This window comes from Chiloscyllium punctatum, chromosome 40 (genome assembly GCF_047496795.1).
Source record: "Chiloscyllium punctatum isolate Juve2018m chromosome 40, sChiPun1.3, whole genome shotgun sequence".
NCBI lineage: Eukaryota > Metazoa > Chordata > Chondrichthyes > Orectolobiformes > Hemiscylliidae > Chiloscyllium > Chiloscyllium punctatum.
Genome location: NC_092778.1, coordinates 65,472,847 through 65,490,134, shown reverse-complemented (window position 1 = coordinate 65,490,134; position 17,288 = coordinate 65,472,847). Strand labels below are relative to the sequence as shown.

At 38.7% G+C, this 17,288-nt stretch overlaps 1 protein-coding gene across 4 annotated transcripts in view; it reads right to left on the bottom strand.

Annotated features, from left to right (window-relative positions):
• abcc1 (ATP binding cassette subfamily C member 1 (ABCC1 blood group)) overlaps positions 1 to 17,288 on the bottom strand; it is a 99,761-nt gene that overhangs the window by 50,060 nt on the left and 32,413 nt on the right. For 3 of the 4 annotated variants that reach the window (XR_011954968.1, XM_072560167.1, XM_072560171.1), the window contains exons 5-11: positions 14,827 to 14,952; positions 10,200 to 10,261; positions 8,486 to 8,617; positions 8,139 to 8,366; positions 3,891 to 4,068; positions 2,859 to 3,020; positions 707 to 799 (exon numbers count right to left, since the gene is read on the bottom strand). Coding sequence is in view for 3 of the 4 variants with exons in the window: in XM_072560167.1 (XP_072416268.1) it covers positions 707 to 799; positions 2,859 to 3,020; positions 3,891 to 4,068; positions 8,139 to 8,366; positions 8,486 to 8,617; positions 10,200 to 10,261; positions 14,827 to 14,952 (981 nt within the window). In the remaining variant the exon portion in view is untranslated. The remainder of the gene's footprint in view (positions 1 to 706; positions 800 to 2,858; positions 3,021 to 3,890; positions 4,069 to 8,138; positions 8,367 to 8,485; positions 8,618 to 10,199; positions 10,262 to 14,826; positions 14,953 to 17,288) is intronic. The other variant, XM_072560168.1, reaches the window with a different exon arrangement.

The window sequence follows — 17,288 nt, the reverse complement described above, 5'->3', positions numbered from 1 at the left end:
TTGTCTATTTACCCTATCCATGTCCCTCATGATTTTATAAACCTCTATAAAAGGTCACCCCTCAACCTCCGAAGGTCCAGGGAAAACAGCCCCAGCCTGTTCAGTCTCTCCTTATAACTCAAACCGTCCAACCCTGACAACATCCTTGTTAATCGTTTCTGAACCCTTTCAAGTTTCACAACATCCTTCTGAGCGGAGGGAGGCATAATGAAAGAGAAAGCACAATGGGGCATGAAAACAGTTAACTATTTAACTTAGTTAAATAAAACATTTTCTCAGAAGGCTTTGCAGAGGTCAGAAAGCTTGTAATAGGACACAAGACATTTGCAGTCCACTATTTCAGGTTAAATTTTAGATTTTTGTTTTATTAGTTACACTGTTATGGAATGTAAGAGTTATATTATCAAACAAGGTAAATGTAAAAAGATAGTAAAATAAATAAATTTGACAAAACTCAAAACTTCATTAAAAGCAGAAAATCCTGGAAATACTCAGCAAGTCCAGCAGCATATGTGGGAGACACAAAGCTTTTTGTTTTTCTTGTCGCCTCAACCTCTTCCTGTTGATTAAAACTGAAGTTTCTACCTCTGTTCAAGTCTGAATAAGTCATATTGACCTGAAACCTTAACTCTGTTTCTCTCCACATCTGCTAAAAAGACCCAAGTATCTCCAGCATCCATAGTATTTTGCAATTGCATCGTTGTACCTGGAAGTTTTTAGTTTTCACTGCAATCACACCATTTACAGGGACAAGGAGAATCATAACTGCCACACCTGCTAGCACGGAAGGCCCCAAATTCTGAAGTACAAAAATATTAAAATTGTCAGCAATATTTACATAACTTTTAAACAAGTGTAGAAATCTTGTATTATATTCTGCAGTGAAAATCAACACATCAGTTTTGGAATCCATACGATATCATTTGGTAAAACATGAGGATTTCATTTCTAAATAACTGCTAGTATTTGAAGAAAAAGTGCACAACTGAAGTTGTTACATAACATCAGAACTTCATTCCTTCCAATTTAGATTAATCTAATCCAAATCTTCTTTCCTAGAAATTAGGAAGTTATAAATATTTCCCCAAATCTCACAACCGGTAGAAATTTTCGCATTACCCATACATTTTTACCAAACTTGATTTGCAAAACACCACAGATGTTGTTGTGACTCTTTAAAAGTAGATTTTCAGTAAGGTATAAGAGAAACCTTGTATAAGGACTCCAGTTATAATTCCATGATAGTTTTCAGGTGAGCTTGTCAAATACACACAGGAATGGAGTAGGACTTCAGAGGTCATTAATTCTAACAATGTCATTCCCAGAAGGAATGAAGTGCAGAAAGTTTTGATTATAAAAATAGATCCAGTCCAGTTGTTGAGACAGAAAGCTAAGATATATTCCTTTGCAGATGTATAGTAATAAATTGACTATTCTGGTCTTAGAGCTCCTTTGGCCCCCATGTTACAGGTGTTCCCTATACATTTGCACTCACACTACTAATAGACACATGTTCTTTTTTAACCATTAAAAAGATATTAACAGTGCGATTACCCAGACACTAACTTCAACTACTTCACAGAAGAAATGATTACTACCTTTAAATTTATCTTTCTCTGGAAAACAGGGCAACAGCCCCTCAATTCTTCCCCTTTTAGATTCAATCATTTTGTTCACTGCTTCCCTGAAGAGGGTCCACAATAACACCTTCAAAATCTCATTATCTCCCCACTTTATTTCTCCTTTCATACCAGCCAGCATCTCCCTCTCCTTGATTACACAATCAGTAATTTCTCTTAGGATTCTATCCTCACTTCATAGTTCATGCACTTGCTTCCCATACTATATTTTGCTCACGCAGCTTGTAGTTGGTTTCTTTTCCCTCGAGGGATCTGCAATTTTATCTTCACAATTCAGCACCTGCCATTACAGCGATTGTCTCAAATCCAATGCCAGCAGAAGCTACACCCACCTTCATTTTCCATTTCAGTAGCAACTACCAACTTTCAACCCCTCGTTGGGCACAATAAACAATGGCCAATAATTGTGGTAGCAACAGGACAAGGGAGGGCCTACTCACCTTATGATCCTCACTGAGCTTTTTTTCCCTCTTTTCATTCATGGGGATGAGGGCATCACAAGCTAGGCCAGCATTTATTGCCAGAGGGCAGTTAAGAGTCAACCACATTGCTGTGGGTCAGGAGTCACATGTATTCCAGACCACTAAAGGATGGCAGATTACCTTCCTTAAAAGGGCATTAGTGAACCAGATGGTTTTGTTTTCCAACAATCATCAATGGACTTGTGGTCATCATTTAGCTTTTAATTTCAGATTTTCACAATTCAAATTCCACCATTCACAGTGGTGGGATTCAATTGGGTGCCCAGAACATGAGCTGGATTGCTGGATTAACATTCCAGCAATAGTACAATCGCTTCCCTTGTAAGATGGAGGCCCATCTAAGCCAAGTTGCATCTTTCAAGAATTTCAAAGCTGGTAACAACAAAACAAGATTTCTATTATAGAGCACTTTATATAGCATGCACACGTGCACGAATACAAATTAAACATCACAAATAAACATGCAGGAGCAGCACATGGTAAAGAACCTAAATCTATGTCAGTCTTCATAGCAATGAGGATTTGGTCACAGGAGCAGGGATGCTTTGCTGCAATTGTACAGGGTTTTGGTGAGACCACACCTGCATTTCAATGACATAGTAAGTGATTCTAAAGAGTGAAGTTGGTAAAACAGAAACTTCATCTATCCAAAAATATAAATAATTTAACAACTCTGGGTAAACGTTGTTTTAACAAATAACTGTCTAAAGGACAGAAGGAACACCAAATTAATTACCTGCCACAGAAAGTACATAGCCAGGATCACCTGAAGTGGTGCAGACCAGATCATGTTTAAGTATGTTATCAAATCCATGAACTTCTGTGCATCCACAGACATCAAGTTTACAATTTCCCCAACTGTGGATGTTTTCCTTGCTGCATTGGAAATTACTAGTGCCTTTGTACAGGGGAACAAAAACTGATTACTCAAAAAATCATCCTTTCAGTGATTCAAAGAACATTTGATATGTACAATGAAATGTAAACAATTCTATTTAAACAGCAATCTAAACTAATAAGTTCAACCAGTTAAAGCTTTATAACTAACATTTCGAGAAGTGTAATAACTATTCTGTAGAAGTAAATAGATTCAAATAAAAAAAGGTAATTAGCAGATTTCTTTACTCAGAATTTCTCTGTTTAAAGAAACTCACTTTGTCTGGGAAGCAAAATAAACAGAGCTTGACAGCATTTATAAGTTATTTGCTTCATTATCTTTACTACTCTTTTTTAAGTGTTTTCAAAAAGGTTAACTGCACTAATTAATTTTGAATTCCTTGTAAGAAAAAAATAATACAAGATTGGATTGGGAGCCTTGCACTTGAAGATGCAGTTTTAAAAATACATGGTTCCATACAATCTTAGAACATGATTTTCCACAGTAAACTTGAAATGTATTTGTTACCGGGTCAAGAAACTATTCATGTCTCAATAACTAAATGCTATAAATTCTGTGTCTTATGATCCTGTTTCAAAACCACCTTATGAAGAAACAGTGCTTCAAAAATGCTCCAAATAAACCTGTTGGACTATAACCTGGTGTTGTATGATTTTTAACTTTGTCGAATAATCACAAGTGGTGAACTTACTTATATCAGAATATATAACAGAACTACAGATTTCCTACTCAGAATAGCTGCCTCATTACTGATTAATAATTCTGCCAACAGTTTAACATTTTCGGATTATTCTAAATTTATCAAAAGGGACTATTGGCATGGTTTTTTTCACATTTCTTTCTACCCAAAGTTGCATAACAAACCTGTACCTTTCTATAAACAGCTCCAATAATAGCAGTTTTTAGTCTCATTCCAGTGACAAAACAAATTTGGAAGTATTGATGAAGAAAGAGAGTCTGGATAAATGCACATAAAAATAGTAGCACAACATAAAAGTAGCCTTGCCAGCTTGGCGCCTTATCATTATTGATGAACTGCAAAAGCAACCTATCAAAAAAAAAAGGACAAAAAAAAGATTAAATGCCTAGGGTTATATCCAGCTTCACAGCAATTAATTTAATATTACATTATGTCACTATGTAGTGATAATTTAAAACAATTATGAATAGCAAGAGCCAAATTTCAACTAAAAATATTGCAGTCATCAAGAACAAAGGCACATAAAGGATTAATTCAGATTATACTGCTTGGATCACAGAACAATGACAGAAGATGCTTAAATAAGTTACTATCTACCTTCCTTGTCAATGGTGCTATGCACTCCCAGGCCACTAACTGAAAAAAGCATCGACTGTGGATATGCTGTTCAGTGTCAGGCCAAGCTCCAACTCATGTCTACTTATTTCCTCCTGTACAACAATATCCCTCATGACCCCACCTCAACTTAAGAGCCAAAATTTATTATCTGGGCTTCTATACCAGCTAGAATCCAGTACTTCTAATGTTCCCCTTTCTAATTTCCCCAATGCTTGCAGCAGCTCAAGAACAGTGCTAGTGTCATATCCCATCTCAATAACACATTAATCCTGTGCTTGCTAACTTAGTCGTTCTCTGGTAGTTTACACGATTAAAATTTAAAATTGTTATAAAAACAGAAATTGCTGGACAAACTCAGCAGGTCTGGCTGCACCTGTGGACAGGGAAATGAATTAACATTCAGGACCAGGGACCCTTCTACAGACGTACTTCTTCAAAATGGTTATCTTACGTTTGAATTACTTTTTCAGCCTTGCCTTTCCCTACAATTTTGGTCTCCTTCACACTTCCATTTGACACATTGCGGTCTTGGGAACTTGTTTTTTTGTTCTTTAAGTATATCACCGGTGTCAGAGCATGCCAAGTAACTTAGCCTTACCATTTGGAACTCCTTTCCTTAGTCACTCTGCCTCTCTACCTCTCCATTTTTCTTTAAAAATGTTCTCAGCATCCGAGCATTCACTAACTTCTCTAAATTGTTTCACTAATAGCTTGGGATTGATCCATCTTAGTCATTCCTTTCTAAACTGCACTGGGTAATATTGTATAGGAAAAGCATTCCATAAATGTAAGTTAGTTATGTCTGATACATCAGTTGGAGCTTAAACATGTTGTTCAAGTGCACGGGCAGGGCAAATAAACTTGAAAAGCAGGAAGAATAACTCAAAGCAAATAGTATGTTACATTTCAATACAGAGTGATTAGAGTACAAAAGTAAAAGATGGCATTAGTGAAGTCACATCTGTACAGGTGTGTGTAAATTTGATCTCCTTGTCCAATGTAAGACATACTGCCTTAGAAGGAGAACAACAAAAGCTTACTAGCTTGACTCTTGGATTGAGCGGGTGTATTGAGTAAATTCCCTGGAATTTAACATTGACGTGATCTAATTTACATATACAAAACATTAAAAGGATTAATAGAACAGAATTAGAGAAAATGTTTCTTCGACTGAGATATTTAGAACTTGGGCTCAAAGATCTGCAGTCAATAATGTCCACCCCCAATAGGGCGGTCTCAAAGCTCTCCACTTTTTCCTGGAGAAAGGGTCTCCATCTACCACCAACCTCCTCCACCTGGCCAAGCTCATCTCACCCTGAATAGCTTCTTTTACACTCCTCTTTCCTCAGGTCAAAAAGGTAGCCATGGATACCCGCATGGGCCTAGTGACACCAGTCTCTTTGTGGGTTACGTGGAACATTGTTTGTTTCAGTCCTTTCAAGCCACCACCCATAACTGTCTCCACTATAATCGATTATATCATTGTTGCTGCTTCCTTCTCTCTTTCAGAATTAGAAAAGATTATCAATTTCACTTCCAATTTCCACACCACTCTCACCTGATCCATCTGACTCCACCCATTCATTCCTTGAAATCTGTTTCCATTTCTGGGAATAGGCTGGCCACCAGTATCCACCATTAACCCAGCGACTCCCACAGTTACCTTGACTACATATCATCACACTTTCTTCCACTCTCCCATCATCTCTGCCACATCTGAATTGATGAAGCCAACTTCAAAAAGGGGATTCCAAAACATCCACCATTGTCTTCAAAACGAGGATTCCCCAGCACCAAAGATGACAAGGCCCTCAGCCAGGTCCAAACTATCTCCCACACTTCAGCCCTCACCTTCTCTCTTACCTTCCACAACAGAAATAGGGCTCCCCTTGTCCTCATCAACCATCTAACCTGCATCCGCATCGAGGATCATTAGCCGCTATATCTGCCACCTCCAGCAGGATGCCATCACCAGACACATATTCCCTGTCAGCGATCTACAAGGACAATTCTCTCCGGGACACTGTGATCCCTCCTCCTTCACTCCGAACACCCCAAAGGCACCTTCCCCTGCAACTGCAGAAGGTGTAACATGTGCTTGTTTACTTCTTCCCTCATCAGCTGAAATATACCTTCCAAGTGAAGCAATACTTTACCTGCACTTCACTCAAGGAGGAGAAAGTGAGGACTGCAGATGCTGGAGATTACAATCAAGAGCAGAGTGGTGCTGGAAAAGCACAGCAGGTCAGGCAGCAAAGGAGCAGGAAAAAATCAACGTTTCGGGCAAAAACCCTTCATCAGGAATGAAGCTGAGAACCTCGGGGATTAAGAGATAAATGAGAGGGGGATGGGGCTGGGGAGAAGGTAGCTGAGAGATAGCCCAGCCCCACCCCCTTCCCATTTATCTCTCCATCCCCGAGGCTCCCATCCTCATTCCTGATGAAGGACTTTTGCCCAAAACATCAATGTTCCTGCTCCTCAGATGCTGCCTGACCTGCTGTGCTTTTCCAGCACCACTAAATTTGACTGCACTTCATGCAAATCTAGTCTACAGCACTCACTGCTCACACTGAGGAAAAGAAGCGTTGACTGAGTGACTCCTTCACAGAATACCTACATCCCACCCCTAAAAAAAAGACCCAGAGCTTCCAGTTGCCTGCCATTTCAACACACCCTGTCCCCTGGCCAACATCGCTGTCTCAGGCTTGGTGCAGTGTTCCAGCGCAGCTCAGTGCAAGCTGGAAGAACTGCACCTCATTTCCCTACAGCCTTCTGGACTCAATATCAAGTTCAACAACTTAAGGCTTGAGGCACCTTCCTTCACCCATGTCCTTACCCCAACCCCCACACACCAGGCCTTGTTATCACATGGTCTGCTATTATACACTACCATTGCTATACACTAATAGTTCCCATTAGCAGCCATTCTTTCACCTAGGCTGACCATTATTCACTCCTGAGCCTGTCCAACAGTTCTTCTCTCTGTTTGGGCTCTAATCTCTAACCCCACTTATCGCTTACTCTGTACCCCCCACCCCCGTCAATCCTCTGCATAAAAATCAACTTTTTCCTCACTATCATCAGGTCTGATGAAGTGTCACTGGACCCGAAATGGCACAGTGGCTCAGTGGTTAGCACTACTGCATCACAGCACCAGCGATCTGGGTTCAATTCCAGCCTCATGTGTCTGTCTGGAATTTCCATCCTCCGGGTGCTCCGGCTTCCTCCCACGGTCCAAAGATGTGCAGGTTAGGGTGGATTGACCATGCTAAATTGTGCAAGGTGTCCAGGGATGTGCAGGCTAGGTGGATTAGCCATGAGAAAATAACAGGGATTGAGGGGGTTTGGAGGGTGGGCAGGAGGGAATGCTTTTCAGAGGGTCGGTGTACACTCAATGGTTGGAATGGCCTGGTTCCACATTGCAGGGATTCTATAAAACACTAATTCTGCTTTCTCTCCACAGATGCTACCGGACTTGCTGAACCTTTCCAGCAGTTTCTGATTTCTAGTATCCACAGCTCTTTAGGGTTTTTAAGTACAGTCGGTTCTGCTATAATGCGGTAGTTCTGTTCTCGTGCAACCCCGTCTCATAAGAAAATCATGTAATAGGAGCACCATTTAAATTAATGGGACCAGAATCGCATTATAACCAATACATACTTTAAAAGTTTGTGCTTTAGAAACAATGTCACCAGCCATGTTATAGCAAATTTGCAATAACGAAACGCGCTTTATAGCAGAACAACCTGTATAGAAATCAATTTGCCTTTTATTGTTTTTCTTACAATTGTGCAACTTACTTCAGAATTTCAGGGCTGGCAAACATCAGTAAATCATGAATAACCTTATACAAAAAGCTGATCATAAAATAAGGGCCAAAGGTTCTACATAATGCTTTCAGCAGTGAAGGCTGCAAATTCTTTCTCTTCTTTAAAATTAGAACTTGCGTTTCACCAGGTTCCTCTGAACTCTCAGGTTCCTTTTCGGTTCTGTTCTTCTGAGGGGAGTATACCATTTCACTTTGTCTACTTCAAATGAAAACAAAATTTCTTAAACATTACTTGGCACATAAGAATTCCATTTACAGAAATAATAACTAACAATTTTAGTCATGAACAATATTTATAAAATACTCTTTACCCATTACCTGGTTTTCTTAAAACATTCCTTCTCCCATTCTTCAACTAACCGTGGCACAATAATTTTAGATTTATCCTTCTTTTTTAAGGACCATAAATCATCTGGTTCCAATGGCCGTTTATATCCCAAAACGGTCATCCTGAAGTAATGCAAGAAGTGTGTTAAATAGGTCATCTTTTCTCCAAAAAAACGATAAAGAATCAAAGAATCAAGTGTCATCGAGCATGACATTTTCAAGATTGAAAATATGTTGAAAGATGAGAAAGTAGCAATTAAAAAGGACACAAAAGTAGTCACATACAGCATAGAACTGAAACAACTAAAACAGATGTTCTTTCAGCAGAACCAGGAAATTAGATTCTGCAGTGTCTACAGACTGACAAATTAGATAATTAAGTGATATAGGCATAATTAAAATTATGTATTACAAAAATCAGTTTTCAATTCTTTACAATGAAGAATTTTCTGAAAGCAAAACCAATTTGATTAAACTGAAACATATTTGTTCATTGCTAAGTAGTGAGCAATGATTAGAAACCAACAAAAAGGTGTTATGATTTTTCTGCAAGCAAAAAATGTTATTTTTTTAAAAAGCTTTGGGCAAGAAACTGATACAGGTTTTCCGGCCTTCAATATTGACTTCAAAACACAGGAAATTAACTTATTAATGCATTTGTCATTGCTGACAAGTCAACTGATATTAGAAAATTTATTTTACTTGATTCAACATTGTTACTTTAGCAATAGTATCTACTGTCTATCCAAGGTCATAAAAATTTATTTCTACATCTCATTTCACAGCAATATTCCTTACAAAACTTGACTATTGCGAGTGGCCAGTAACGCCACTTCAAAGATTGCTGTGAGTGGACAGAAGGAGGACGGTGCAGGACCATCCACTGCTGCTATGTAGCTCCAGAAACACACAGTTTAGCAAGAATGTAGGTTAAGAAATTCTGTCGGCTGAGGATGATTCTACAGAAGATCAGAACAGAATGGGACTACAGCAGTTTAAGGCAGCAGGGCAATTATGGTGGTCAATAAATGCTGGCTCAGCCAATGATGCTCACAGGCCCTGACTGATTCAAAAACAAAAGGGATTCCATTACCATCAAGTGATAGGCTTTATCTCTCTAAGGTTTCCTTTGTACCCAAAACAAATAACTCCTGATGGACAAACAATGAAAGAGATGAATTGTTTGTATCTGGTAATAACCTCCCATGTTAAAACTGTTATTCTTGCCATTCCATAATGGTGTAAAGACCAAGCAATGCAACATAATCATTCTACTGTTAATGTGAAACCTCATAGCTTTAAAACACTTCAATGTTAAATATGTATTCAATAAATATAGCTTCAAGTAAATTAACAACTAATTAGATCATAAGGAAAAACAAGATTGCTCTCATCAAATTTAGGTTCTTGACCAGAAGCATCTAGTATTAAAAAGTGGTGATTAGCAGCATTTTGCCAAAAAAAAAACACAAACTTATGAATCATTTTTGATTAGGTTTCATTTCTTGACCAACATAAATCATATTCATTTAAAACCTTTTAAAATGGATCTCTAAAGAAAATTAAACTTATTTGAAAGAAAACATGGCCAAAACAGAAATGAGTGATACTGTAAAATAAAGTTCTTCCAGGTTATCGTGTTAATTTCAGGAAAAGTACCCCATCATGAATACAGCAAGTACAAACACGTCATATTTCCACATACCCTGTAAACCACCAGAATGTTATCTTGGACAGGAATGAAGCATTTAGTTCAGGGCACAGATTCTAGAAGAAGAAGAAGTTTTTTAAAAAAGTTACGGTCTTTAAAAAAATTAAATTTAACTAAGCACTGAATACGAGAAATTTGATAAAGTCCTTAAGAAAAAACATATGGGAAAGACACTGGCTTAGAATATTGAAACAGCAGCAAAATGTTGGCTTCAAACAAGTTACACAATAATAGATGGATCGTGCTTCTGCTGAACAGCAACAATTTGCAGAATTTGTTTCCATTTCTATTTTCTCACTAAATGAATTAGCTAAAGGTACAATTCTACAGCAAAGGTAAGGGTATGAAATGACTTGCTAATACTCAACAGGGAAAAGGCATACTTCAAAAACTGAACGTTAAGTAATCCAAACAGTATTAAATAATTTTGTTTGAAAAATAGAAGCAGGGAAAATACTTTGATTCTTTAAAGTCTTCTCTCCAATCTGACAATTAATAAACAGAAGACCGAACAGTATTCGAGAAAGTGGACAACACATCTGACAATTACAATTCAACAGAAATCAATTAAGGCAGTTATAGAGAGTCAGTCAGAGATGTACAGCACAGAAACGGACCTGTCGGTCCAACTCATCCATGCCAACCAAATATTCTAAATTAATCTAGTCCCAAAAGCCAGCAGTTGGCCCATATCCCTCTCAACCCTTCCTAGTCATATACCCATCCAGATAGGTTTTAAATGTTGTAATTGTACCAGCCTCCACCACTTCCTCTGGCAGCTCATTCCATACACTCACCACCTTACACGTGTAAAAGTTGCCCCTTAGGTCCCTTTTATATCTTTCCCCTCTCACTTTAAACCGATGCCCTGCAGTTCTGGGTTCCCAAACCCTGGGAAAAAGACCTTGGTTATTCACCTTACCCATGCCCCTCATGATTTTATAAACCTCTATAAAAGGTCATGCCTCAGCCTTGAATGGTCCAGGGACCAAAATAAAAAAAAGAGTCCCAGCCTATTCAGTCTCTCCCTACAGCTGCCTTCAAATACACTCTCCTCATCATTCATATTACATTTACCATTGAACATTCGTAAAACGGTTTAGTGATTTCTTCATTTATTTGTTGTATTAGACAGTAATTGAATCATAATTCAAACTCTGCCCATAAAGATATAAAAAGTCTGCTGCTGGAAGGAGCTACCCAGTTCTGTGCTGGTTACTAAAGCAGTGAATGTTTTAGCAGCAGTAATACGAATTTATTTTTAACTTGAGCCTGATGTTTCATAAGAGACCATAATTCATGAAATAATATTTTCTAAACCTATTTACTGTTCAAAATTAAGCCTGTCATCTTCTTCCAAAGACTTTGCATGGGCATCCTGTTTTACACAAAATCAGTGGCTTAGACTAATACCATCAAGGAGGATGGGGCAGTAAAACTGCCTGAAGTCTTTCAACTCCTCCTTTTGATCATTCACGATTTTATAAAAACTGAAATTTTAATAGTTTTATTGTGCCCTTTGTACTAAATTGGATTATTATAAAAGGAACACTGAGCATCAGAAAAAGGATGGAGGTAGCAACCTTTACTCCTTGGCTTTGCCCTTAGAATCTTGTTCTCCTTTGTTAGGAATGTTCATCACGAATCTATGTTTAATCAAGCCACATTTATCTGACTCTTCAGCATTTGTGAAATGGCTACTTCTATGGAGAATGCAACTTTCCAAACTCGGAGCTCAAGTCCTTTAATATGGTAATATATTGTTTTTTGTGCTTTATTTGATCTTCTCTATAGCTTTATCAAGAGCAAATATTGGCTTTTGGTGACATCAAATAATCTTTCAAAAAGGCTTCATTCTGGTCAATCATTTAACTTTTATCATTTGGGCTTAGCTGTTTGTTCTGATACGAAGCTGAAAATGTGTTGCTGGAAAAGCGCAGCAGGTCAGGCAGCATCCAAGGAGCAGGAGAATCGACGTTTCGGGCATGAGCCCTTCTTCAGGAATGGAGAATCGAATCAGAGTCCTCCTGTTTGTTCGGATAGTCAACACTAGGGGCTCAACACTTGCCACTGATAGGACAGCTAGTGCCAATGATCACCAGACTTTAAAACAGAAATATTTGATACTTCATCTATTTAACAGATATTTCCATCTGTGAAAGTTCTGGTAATCCAATTCTAAAATTCAATATAAGATTAGTACAAGAAATGGAAATCTGCCTCAGGGTTGGAACTAGCACAGTACAGAAAGTGATCAGACAACAAGTACATAGCCCTAACTTTTATATTATTGCAGAGGCCACAAGTAGCATACTCCAACAGCAGATCAGATTTTCATGCACCGGCTCATGATTTCCCTTAAAATGAGAGGCTCAACTCCTACATTGTGCAGGATACATTAAGTAAAAGCTAAACTTTGCGACAAACTGAAAATTCTAACTGGTAGTCTTGGAAACTATTTCCTTCAGCTTTGCACTAATGCATTCCACTGTGTATAAAATACAATTTTTCCTCATGTTGCCTCTGGTTCTTCTTACCAATTACCTTAAATCTCAGGTCCCTGGTTACTGGCCACACTACTGGAAATAGGGCAAATAAGGAAAAGCCATCAAACCTATTCATGATTTTTATCAATTCTCTTAAACGTCTTATTAATCTCCTCTGTTCCAAACAGAGCTCCAGTGTCTCCAGTCTCCCTGCATCAGGCAGCACAGTGACTCAAGGGTTAGCACTGCTGCCTTACAGCGCCAGGGTCCTGGATTTGATTCCATCCTCGGGTGACTGTGTGGAGTTTGCACGTTCTCCCTCCCACAGTCTAAAGATGTGCATGTTAGATGGATTGGCCATGCTAAATTGTCCAAAATGTCCAGGGATGTGAAGGATATCTTAGCTAGCCATGGGATATAGGAGGTATCAGTGATAAATTGGGGTGGGGCTGCTTGGAATACCCTTCAGAGGATTTGTGTGATCTCGATAGGTTGAATGGCCTGTTCCCACTCTGTAGGGATTTTACCATCGCTGTAGTCATGCCTCCCTCAAATATCTTTTATAAACCCACCAATGCCTTGACATTCTTCTCAAAGTTAGCTGCCTATGTTCAACACAATACTCCATATAACCAAACCACAGATCTATCAAAAGTTCAACATATCTTCCTTCTTTTTCTCATACTATTATTTTTCTACTAATAAAGCCAATGTTCATGTAAGCTTTTCTAACACCTTCTCAACTTGTGTCATCTCCAGTGATTTGTGCTGAAATACACCAGATGTCCCTGCCCTTCCATTGCCTTTAATTTGTATGGCTGCTCTTCATTCTTCCTACTAACATACATTTTCACACGAGTGTTAAAAAGATGACATAACATTTGGCTGCCATTTTAACTGTCCATGTCCTCCTGAAGTCCATTACTATTCTCCCCCTTGGATTACCTTATTACTGACCCAGACAGTAATTCGAAGTTTAGAATTATTACCAGATTCTCAACAAATTCTACCTTTACATCCCATAGTCACCCACGATAAATTTATCCCAACCATTCAGGCTAACTTTTCTGCTTCAAGGATTGGTAATCTATTAAATAACACCCTTTATCTCCTTTTACCCAATTCAATATCACTATTTCGTGTTCCATGATTGCTACTTTAGGAACCCTTGAAGTTTGTTTTTCCTGGACAAAATTTGTTGCCCTTTGTATCCATGTGGTCTCCTTTTGATCCTTAAGTTGGCCTCCATCTCCTGTTATTGATGCAAAAATGCAAAAAGTGCAGATATGGTGGGCCGAATGGCTTCCTTCTGAACTGGAAAATTCTGTGTAACTCAAAGATTATTGGATGCCATGTGCAACATAGAATACCTGTGGTTTATTTTAGCTGCTAATCTATTCATATCTCTCTTCTTTCCAAGTTATTATATCTCCTCTAGATTCTCTAGAATAAACATGATTCTCTTCTGGAGTATGAATCAGATGTCATCACCCACTGAGGTACTCAGTTCTATAAAAAAAAAAGGTTAAATGTGTTACACTCCTGGGTGATTCCTACCAAGTCTGCCTCTGCCTACCCCAACAAATGGCCACACAATTACTATTCTCCAGGACTCTGCAGATTAGGGGTGACTATACCCATGACCCCCAATATCTTTAGTAACCAGAGATCTATTCTTGGATTAAAAAGTAACAATTGACCTAGAATAGAAATTACTCTTGATATGGCCAGGCTCCAATTTTAGGGTTAATCACTAATCCTACAACTCTCAACAGTTTCCCTCAATCCACCTCAATATCTTGGCAACTCCCCACGATACATGCAGTGCAAGCAGTAGGTTACAATTTCTGATCATTTTGTTTCATTGGATCGCAAGGAATTTAATTAATTGCTGAATGTTTAAGTATGTCCCATTGCCTCTTAATTTACCTTCTCTTTTAACGCAAGAACCTCTTTTCGCACTCTGCACCAAGTTCACACACAAATTCCTGTTGCCACTTTGAGATGATTCCCAACTCCTTCAATACCTCCTATTTTCTAGAAACAAGCCTTTCTTTCATTTTATGACGCACTTAACATTTTATTTTGCACCATAAAAGATCAGCAAACTTCATATTAAAAAAATTAATACTCACAGTATCCTTGTCAGGTTCAGAAAAGAGGGGAGGCTGATCGGTCAAGCAGGAAAGTATAAACTCTATAAACACTCCAATCAAATATAAGTAAAAGGTTGTATTCCGAAAAACATCAACGTTCGGATCCTAAAGAGAAAGACAAGAAATTATTACATAGAAGTTGTTTTATTAAAACAGTAAGTTTCTTTATGCTGAAAAGTTTCAGGTAGCACAATAAGAGAACTGGGAGACTGAGAACCACAGACCCAATGGATTTAAACAACAGCATAAGAGAAAAAAATACGAAGTAACTCAACAGCACGAGGAAGCTCAGAAAGGGTCATTTTTACAGGTCAATTAAATGAATCTACCCTTTAAATCAGTCAAGATCAAGGAGCTAGAATAAAATAAGCTAAGTTGAATCTGAAAGCCCAGAGTTAAGGGAGTGCAGACATTAGAGACAGACCAGTTGAAAAAGGAACACAGAGACACTAGCCCAAGGGAAACTGGTGAGTGCCTTTTCTTAAACATAATAGTATAATCAGAAGTTTGAAACACAAGGGAGTCAGAAAGCAGGAACAGGATACTGAGCTTGATGATCAGCCATGAACATGTTGAACAGTGGAGCAGCCTTGAAGGGCCAATCGAATTACACCTGCTCCTCTGTTTCTATATTAGTAGGGGGGTTTGGTTAGCTCAGATGGCTGGACAACTGGTTTGTGATGTAGACCAATGCCAACAGCACAAGTTCAATTGCTGCACCAGCGGAGGTTATATGACAACCACTCCTTCACAACCTCTCTTGTCTGAGGCATAGTGACCCTCAGCTTAAATAACCACCAACGAAAGAGCAACCAAACAATCTGCTAAGATTATGGCGATTTTCTTTTCTTTAATTGATACCAACAACATAGGCAGAAAGAGGGATGAGGTCCTGAAGGTAAGGAGTTAAGAAAGAGATAGTTTTTTTTGTTCATTCATGGGACATGGGTGTCACTGGCTGGCCAGTATTTATTGTCCTTCCCTAGTTACTCCTCAGGTGGTAATGGTCAGCTGCCTTCTTGTACTGTAGGCCAACCCACAATGCCCTTAGAGACCAAATTCCAGGATTATGACCAGTGACAGTGAAGGAACGGCGATGTATTTCCAAGTCAAGATAGTGAGTTGCTTGAAGGGAAGTTGCAGGGGTGGTGTTGCCCTTGTCCTTCTAGATGGAAGCAGCCCTGGATTTGGAAGATGTTGTCGAGGGTTCTTTGGTAAAATTTTGTAGTTCACCTTGAAGATGGTACATACTGCCGCTATTGCGCTTCAGTGAGCAGGTGCTGCTTGATAGTATCGTTGATTATACTTTCCATCATTTTACTGATGATCGAGAGTAGACTAATGGGACAGCAACTGGTCAGGTTATATTTGATGTATTGTGTCCACAGGACATAATAGAGTACAAGACTTCAGTACCATTGCCGGAATGTTACCAAGGCCCAAAGCCTTAGCAGTATCCAGTGTTTCCAACCATTTCTTGATATCACACAGAGTGAATCAAATTGACTGAAGACTAGTATCTAAACTGGAGACGACTGGAGGAGGCCAAGATGCATCATCCACTCAGCACTTCTGGCTGAACATTACTGCAAATCCTTAAACCTTTATCTTTCTCACTGTTATGTTTGGCTCTTCCATCACTGAGATGGGGATGTTCATGGAGACTCCTCAAGGGAGTGGTTTGATTAAGCAGAACATCAAACAATGATTTGTAGATGATACCTGATGCCATACCCTAGCAAGTAAAGAAATGGGAGGATAAAGCAGAGAGATACAGAACTGAAGAAATATCACAGGAAAGAAGTCTTCAGATTTCCTGAGTATTGGGATCAACAGTTTGAGGTAGGGCTTATACATCCTGATAGTCCAAAGCAGTTGAGATGCTGCCTTATAGGTCTGCAGAATGGTTTTTATTGCTGTTGGATAGGGGCATGGACACCAGGCTGTAGCATGAGAAAGACAAATAAAATGCAAAGAGAGAACTTGGACAGACAATGCTAGGATTGAAAATAGAAAAGTATTAGATGGAATTAGAGTAAGAGGGAACAGAAGAAGGTCTAAATTAAGCTTGCAGTAGATGCTGCTACAGCCATATGTTTTTGGATCGGTTATCTTGGGAACTAAGATCTTCTAGCATTTGATATACGATTTTTAGTAAAACAATCATACAATTAGATTGAAAAGAAGATAAACAATAGCAGAAAAAATGCCAATCATAAGGCATGATTCACTCTTAAAGTGGTTTAAGCTTTTTGTTTAGAGAATAGCCTGGCTGCAGAAAACCTTGTTCTCAGACAAAGCTCGGCTGAAACATGCCTTGGTTAAAAGAGTCAAAGTAGAGTTTAAGAGCCCTCAGATAACAAGTGAGCTAAGCTTTGGCTATAGCTGAGAACTTGTGCAAGTGTACCCCAATTGAGGCTTGATTAGTTTCCCTGTAGGTT